This window comes from Spea bombifrons, chromosome 5 (genome assembly GCF_027358695.1).
Source record: "Spea bombifrons isolate aSpeBom1 chromosome 5, aSpeBom1.2.pri, whole genome shotgun sequence".
NCBI classification, from domain to species: domain Eukaryota; kingdom Metazoa; phylum Chordata; class Amphibia; order Anura; family Pelobatidae; genus Spea; species Spea bombifrons.
The window spans coordinates 29,724,175-29,732,228 of record NC_071091.1 but is presented as its reverse complement, the minus strand read 5'-3'; the positions used below and the strand labels follow the sequence as shown (position 1 = coordinate 29,732,228).

General features: G+C 45.3%; 1 protein-coding gene across 1 annotated transcript in view; it reads left to right on the top strand.

Moving 5' to 3' along the window:
- The first annotated feature begins 593 nt into the window (after positions 1-593).
- The window catches only part of ZNRF2 (zinc and ring finger 2), a 50,245-nt gene continuing 42,784 nt past the window's right edge, over positions 594-8,054 (top strand). Inside the window, exon 1 of the mRNA XM_053467033.1 lies at positions 594-1,982. Within this exon, the coding sequence (XP_053323008.1) occupies positions 1,538-1,982 (445 nt within the window). The 5' untranslated portion in view covers positions 594-1,537. The remainder of the gene's footprint in view (positions 1,983-8,054) is intronic.

The window sequence follows — 8,054 nt, the reverse complement described above, 5'->3', positions numbered from 1 at the left end:
AAGGAGTGAATGAAGAGCGAGACAGACAAAGGGATAGGAGGGATGCATGGGGTTAAAGACGAGAGGCTGGGGGGTTTGCAGGGTTTGATAGACAGACTCGAGAGATAGTGATATAAATGTAATGGTTTCAGTAGGCTACAAAAATAAATGGACAGAGGGAAGAGTGGGCGGAATGCGCTGCCATTACAGAAATCAGGGTGGGAAGAATCCAGCCAATATAAAATAATAATAAATAATAATAATAATAATATAACGTTACATAACAGACAAGAATGTGTTAATCAAAAATCATATTGTAATTGTGAGGCAAGCTGCGGTAATACACTGTATGTAACGATATATGTAACGATATATGTAACGATATATGTAACGATATATGTAACAAAGGAGAAAGGAGGGATTGTGGGATAAACAGCAAATCGAGAAAGTGAATGGAAAAGGAGAAAAGAGATCCTGGAACTGAAAGGTGAAATACGGGGCGGGGCGATAGGAGGAGCCTCTGGTGGGAAACAGAAGGGAGGGGGTGACACGTGGGAGGGGAAAGTGAGCGAAGTGGAGGGGGAATAACAAGAGTGCGAGGGAGGGAAGGAGGGCTGCTGTCTGGCGGCACTTCCTCACTGACAGGAGGAGGAGCGGCAGCCTGGCGTGAAGGGGACAGCGGCACATGCACAGGGGACACCGGAGCTGTGACAGCAACATGCATACCTACACTCGGTGCATACACATGCGTGTAGCCACCAGCACATAGGCGCGTCTTATTCAGCGGCCGGGCCCGGCAAAGTTTATTGTTCTGCTGCGTGTGGCTATACAACATCCTTCCTGTGTGTGAAGCGAGGCATTACACGCATAGCCCCGTGCGAGACCGGCCGTGATGCAGCCCGCGCTGTGGATTCCCAGTACGTGGATCATGTATGGGCGTGACTGACACCGGGAGGTCACTGACTCTGTATTTACAATGTGCAGGTAACAGAGGAGAGCTCCGTGTGTGGGGAGACGTGCTTTCTGTCTGCTGAAGGAGGGTATACTCGGCGCCGTACAGCCAGAAGGATACGGACACCTGACGGAGGGCACCGGAGTATACAGGCAGTGAGCTGTGCACACCTGGCACTGGGCTTTGCACCTGGCAGAAGCATACGGGCACGGCGCTCTGACGACAGGGGGCACTAGCCTCTGCACACCCGGCAGGAGTGTAAATGCAGCGGGCTCTGCACACCTGAAAGGAGGTACACAAAGTTCTGCACACCCGCCCGGAGGGTGAATATACATATATATAGATACTGGGCTCCGAGTAACTGGAAGGAGTGTATATATACACCGGGCAGCAGTTCACACCAGCCCGGGAGGAGAGCGCACTCGCCGCTGCTGGATCTACCTGAGCTGCCGGAACGCTGTGGTTATGTAGCCGGTGCTGTTATATGCCATTTACTATGCCTGTCCAATAACGCATCAGGAGGTGACTAGATCCCGGCTGTGCACACCGCACAGGGGGCGGAGGGCATTACCCCCCACCACACACACCGTATTAATCCCCCGGTGGATGCGAGGTGACCCGGTCGGGTGTGTGTTGGGGATGGGCGGGCGGCAGAGCAGCAGTCCGGCTTCGGACGGTCGGACACGGGCATATTCTGGCTCAGACATCCCGTCCAATACCGTCCGGGGGCCGGTCAGGGGCCCAGCGGGAGTAGCCACTTCCTCACCCCTGGCACGGTATTCGTATATCGCGAGCGGACACTCTGTGGCAGGAGCTGGAGCAGTGGGCTCGGACAGTACGCAGCCCGTCCTGGGCTCCCGGAGCCGCTCGGTTGGGGGGATCCGGAGTCAGGCCGCGCTTAGCCAGGCCGGCCTCAGCATTCCCGGGGCGGCACGGGACTCTGGCAGCAGCACGCCCGAAGAAGGTGGCAGGGAACGCGCACCAGGCGGAGGAGGCTCGAGGCTGCTCATCGGATCGCTACCCTCTCACCTCTCCCCTCATCTGTTTGGTGGTGAGTACTCTGACGTCATACAGGGGTTTACCTGGGAACCACGTGTGTTATTTTGTACAAGCAGGGGGCCCTTCAGTCTGTATGGATGTTTCCCAGGTACAAGGCGTGCTGGCTCAGCTCCCATCCATACATAAGCAGTAGAGATATGTGTAACAAGTGATTCAAGTTTGAAAAGTGGTCTTATCACTATAGCAACTAGTGGAATGGTCCAATCAATAAAAAGTCCATTGGTTGCTATGGTGATAAGACCTGCTTTCAAACTGCTCTAAGATGGGGCTTACACATGTATACACTATTTATTTTTCCAATGTTTTATTCCCCACTGTATTTAATGCTGCAGGCTTTATTCACTAAAGCCTGAGTTGGCTTCCCTATTAGTTACGAATGGGCTATCCCTGGCAGGTTTCTCCATCATGAAGGGCTGAGCTGGCCCTGCATAATCCACAGTTAATTAGTTAAGGTGACTTTCAAGCAATCTCACTGATGTATGATCATACACGATACGGGGCCAGCCAAGTTCTTTCAGTAGAAGCTCGCTGGGGCTGAACCTTAATAATGTACAGTATAGTTGGTGAGCCAAAGCTGCAGCTCGGCTAGTCTATGCATCGACTTCCTGAATTCCTCTCCATCTGCACATCTAGGGGTATTCAGTTGCTAAGCGTCTGCTGCCAATGGCGGCATTGTAGTGCTTAAGACAAGCTTGGCTCAAGTTATTTGGATTTTGTTAGTTTAAACAGTTTTTTTTTCCCAGTCTCATTCCCCTTTTGCATTTGTTTTACTATTCTGGATACCCTAAGCATACACAATGTAGCAATATTATATCTAAATTATGTAATATCATGCTACTACCCCCTTAAATGCATGTGATAGTTGCATGGCCCCTTTACATTGTCATGGCGTGCCTTTTGCAAATGCGTATTCAGATTTCAATGGGAGTCCGTTCCTTTCTCTGATTGGCTGTGCATGACAGAATAGCCATGATCTTAATATCTACAATATACGGTTAACTCATTAAAAGTTCTGCTGAATTTAACACTTTTGTAACTAAATGCCCTTCCCTTGCATTGTTGAGTGCTCAATGAAAATAATTGTGTAAAATGTTGACTCTTCCATATATATTGCGGGAGGAACTCCTTATTTGTCAAGTGATGCAAAAAGGCACTGAAAGATCGTCGCCATAGAAAATGTCTAAATAGAGCAGCACCTTTAAGTAACCATGTGTACCAGCAAAGGTGGGTTACGCAATAGCAGGTGGGTTACGGCAGGAAAAGGAGGCCTGGATTTCATTAGAAGGATATGATAAGTCTTCGGTCTTTCCACGCTTGTGTAATGTGAGTCGCCATTAAGGTGATTGCTTCCAAGTCATTTTTAGTGCACAGAGCCTCAGTATTTCCTAATGTCAGCCACTGTTACTGCCAAAAACTGTTGCCCTGTAACATCCATATCAAGCCACTTGTCCTCGTGGTAAGTAAGAAGGAAAGATGATTCATCATATGATCAGAGCAGCCAGACCGAGATGACAATGAATTTATTTAGCTGCTACTAATAAGCACGGCTCGACAAATCCCAGGTCGCCATGGCGACTAGGAATCACTTCCTGATGCTCGGGAGGTGTACCCGGTACTGGTGTGCCAGCCCCCTTCTTGGATACAGAGGGTTAATGAGGCAGGTGCCCGGGGGGGGGGCAGACACTCGTGTTAAGTGACCCCCAGGGTGGTAGAGCAGCAAAGACAGGCGTCTCGCACACAGTGCTTACAGTATTATGACTCACAGTGTGTATGTAAACTGTTCAAAATTTTGGGGTCACTTAGAAATGTCCTTGTTTTTGACAGAAAAGCAAATTTTGTCCATAAACATAACAGAAATACAGTGTAGATGTTATTAACACTGTAATTGCCGGTTGTAGCTGAAAATGTCAGATCTATAATGCAATATCTTCCTAGGTGTACAGAGGCCCATTATCACTCCCATCACTCCTGTGTTCCAATGACATGTTGTGTTCACTTATCCAGGTTTAAGGCTAATTGCTTCCTGGAACAAGCCAGCTTTGGCTCTATGACACTAAAAGGAATAAGGATCCATGCATGCCTTTCCCTCGGCTAGAATAAGACTAAACTGGCATCTGTTGGACCCGTTTATAATCCAGAATGGTACCTGTCAGGGCTGTCTGCCAGTTAGCGTTAGAGTTTTGGAGGGGTTAATACACACTACACCGGACCAAATGCAGAAATACACTGCAACATGGATCTTGTGGCTGCTGAAGTAGGTGCCTCAATGAAGGTGGGTACCTGGGGACTTCTCCCTCCCCAGCTACCATGCTCCAAAAAAAATTGGGTCTTTCCCGCCCTTTCCTCTGTTTTCTTTCTTCCGGCAGCATGGAGGGGTAATGGTACATGTAAAACTCCTGGGATGGTAACACTCGGATATTGTAGCTTGCTTATAGAGTTTTGTGCATTGCCTGTGACATACCTTCATTTATTTATGCGATTACCTCTGATATTATTGTACAATTGCATCTTATGCACATTGCTTGGAAGCATGACGGTTGATGTTTGGACACATGGTATCCTCATTGCTGCCAACTTGTTTCCTCTCTCCTTTTATCTGAAACTCTCTATGTATTCAATTAAGGGGGATATGATAGTGGAGCATACATGACCAAATATTTCAATAAATAAAACTAAAAACATAAGGAAAATTGGTATATATATATATATATATATATTTTGTCTGGCTCCTTGGTCAAAACCAAATTTGTCGCCCCTGCTAATAAGCATTATTTAAGATGCCATTTTTAGACAGCCTTTTATGAGATTTGGGGCCCCTGGGCATCTATGCTAAAGGACCACATAAGCGAATGTCTGATCTGAATAATTGTATTCTCTCCATGCTCTTTCCGGGGGGGAAAAAGGTTTTATAAAAATAAATTAAATATCATCTGGCCCCTGATATGCTTTAATGAGATGAGGCCGAGCTATATAGCTGCTTTAGCCGCCGTAGTAAATGAAACCCAGTAAACACAGTTCTCCATTGCTAGTCAACTGCTGCTGCAAATTGTTGGTTGAAAGCTGCGACTGAAGGAGGTTTCAATTGTATCAAACTGCTAAAAACATTTATATTAATGGCATGTTTTATGTGAAACACAGAGCTGGATTGTCCATTAAGACATTCCCTGGTGAGTTGTGGTGCTCTTGGCTTTCAAAGCCTATTACAAGCTGTTCCAAACCGTTTTGTGGCTAAGCCCCAAGCAGAGACCACAAGCCCAGAATCTCAGCTGGGCTCCCCCCATCCCCTTCCCTTTATTTGTCCACTACTAGTAAAACATACTTTGTTTTTTTTTTCTTATTGCCAAAGATACATTTGCTGATTTTTGTGTGAATTACTCTGAAAACATGTCTTGGTTGTTGGTTATCGGAGAGGTGCATCCAAGTACCTGTCTCTAGGCATACCAATCCACGCTGTTCTGTTAAGAAAATAGCTAAATATAATTTACTGGGAGAAAGGCTTAGAGTCGTCATGTGATTTTATGTTTTTCAGTAAAGCACGGCATGCAGAGGGAATACGTGGGGCTTCATCACTGTAATATCGCAGGTCTAGGTGGATGCCAAGGATTTCTTTTCCACAACTTTTGACATAATGGCCAGCAGCCCTAATTAAGCTATTACAAGCCTGACAGTATGACCTGTGTCCTAATAACCTGGGACTGCCGACCTGTATTGTAGGGCAGATCATGGAGTCACGACCTCTTTACATGAGATGTGTGCCGTGATTTCAGCATGGGCATTATGATTGACCCTTCTAAGATAAGCAACAAGCTATTAATACAGCAAAATAGTTATCACAAATACATGTATTTTACTGTTGTTTTATAACATGTCTTCTTTAGGCTATAAATAGAGGAAGTGCTAATTTTTTTTTGTTTCCTCTAGTATTGCCTCGGGTTCTGTTAATGCCATCAATAATTATTTAATGCAGTGGTTTAATGTTGCCTATTAAATTGGATTTGTTTCCATATTGTCCACAGAAAACTGGTCTTCAGGTTTTCATAGTATGCGATGGGGGTGGGGGAAATACCAGTTTAGTTTCTTTAATATTATCTGTCATACTGGTTGACATGCAAACCAACTTATTTTAGGAGAGCTCTCAGCTGATCGATCTATTTTAAAACGTTGATGAAAAACTCTGTCTCGAAGAAGAGCAGGAGAAATGAAAGCGTCTGTGTCATCATTGGTGAATAAACATCTCAGACACAAAAGATTGGAAGTAAATGCAGAAACACCCACTAAAAAGACAGAGCAGAGAGCCGTAGAATTATAATCCACACCCAGATGCAAAACCCCGCCGGCACTTTACATCTCTGTGCATTTCACTTGCCAGAGATGCTTTCATATCCTGACAGAGACAATCGTGATGCCATCAAGACATGATTCACAACCCATCTTCAATAAAACCACCTAGATTTAACTCGCCAAATAAACAAGAATGCTATATTTAAAAAGTAAAATAAATACAGATGTATATAATATATCTGTGTGTGTAAATGTATGTGAATAGTTCATCATTTTGCAGACGTTAGCCAGTGATAGAAGCAAATATTTTTAATCCCAATCTGCAAAATAAACCTTATTTATGTTGAAGTGATGATCATGTAATAACTGGCGCATTTTGTAAGACAGAATGAAGGCAGCTGCAATATGTTGTTCGTGGTAGTTTTATGTGAATGGTGCGATTCCTATAAACTGTCCAACAACCAGTATTGGCAGGGGAGCGCTGGCAGCCTAAGGCCTCGGGGGCAAGTCAAGTCAAGTGGCCCATTGTGCCAACGAATCAACCCACCATCCATGCCCATCTTTTCCTGATTTTCAAATGCATATTGATTTGATAGGATTGGGAGTATGCTAGGACACACACAAAAAAAGTAACCATTCATTACTTTTAATAACATATCTTATTTTTAATAAGATATGCAGATTGAAACAGAGTAAATAACATAAAACCTTTACTTTTCTGCTCACTGATTTCTGGGCCCAGGACAGGCTCTGTCACACCGACAACCAAACACACACACACACACACCAGGACAGGCTCTGCCACACTGACAACCAAACACACTGGTTTGGTTTTTGTGTGCTTCCCCCCCCCTTGTGTATTGATGTCACAGCCAGGCCGCCTTTGGTTTTAATGTATTTTCACCCCCCCACACACCCTTGTGTATTGATGCCCCGACCACCCTGTTGTGTACTTATACCCCCCCAGCCACCCCTTTTTGTATTTAATTGTTGTCCCAAGGCAGCCTTTTGCTGCCTTCCCTGCAGACTGCTCTCTTCCAACCCGCCCCCCTTGAGCGGCATGTCACGTCTTCAAAGGGGCGGGACGAAGAGCCTTACCGACGCATATATTATTTTAAAGCGTCCGGCGTGCAATGGCATCTGTGTGCTAGCCCATGGACTGGCCGGCCCGCCACAGGTTCTGGGGGCTTTTGCCCCGTGTTAAAGGCGGCCCTGGAGCAGCCACTTCAGTGGGTGGACGTTTAATTTAATTGCCCCCCGGCCCAGTCCGCCCCTGGGTATTGGCAAATCATTACTTCATTTGTAAATGGTTTGTAGATCACACTCGACCAGTTTCAAAGAAAATGCTAAAACATGTTAATCTTTAAATCTCCTGAGATTCAATGATACATCTGCTTGTTTCATTACATTTAAGTTGGGTTGTTTTGAGTTGTTTTATCTCACATAATTATCAGCTGTAGCGTCATTTAGAAAGAGGAAGTAGCTAGAGATGTGGCTTTCTGTTACAGACTCTGCAGAATACAACCCAACCAAATTAGGAACGTTCTTGCCTGTAAGCCAGAATCAACGTGAAATATTCAGCAAAAGTTCTCAGTACAGTTCTTTTTGCGTTTTGTGTATTTGGACTTTAATTTCATGGTGGCGTTTTCTTCAATTAAGTACAATATGAACTAGGCGATCTTTAAGAGGAATTTTCATACCAAATATTGACCTCCTCTGACTTTATATGAAGCGTGCAAGCATAACTGGTAACTTCTGAGCTCCAGCTACCCAGAGCCTTCCC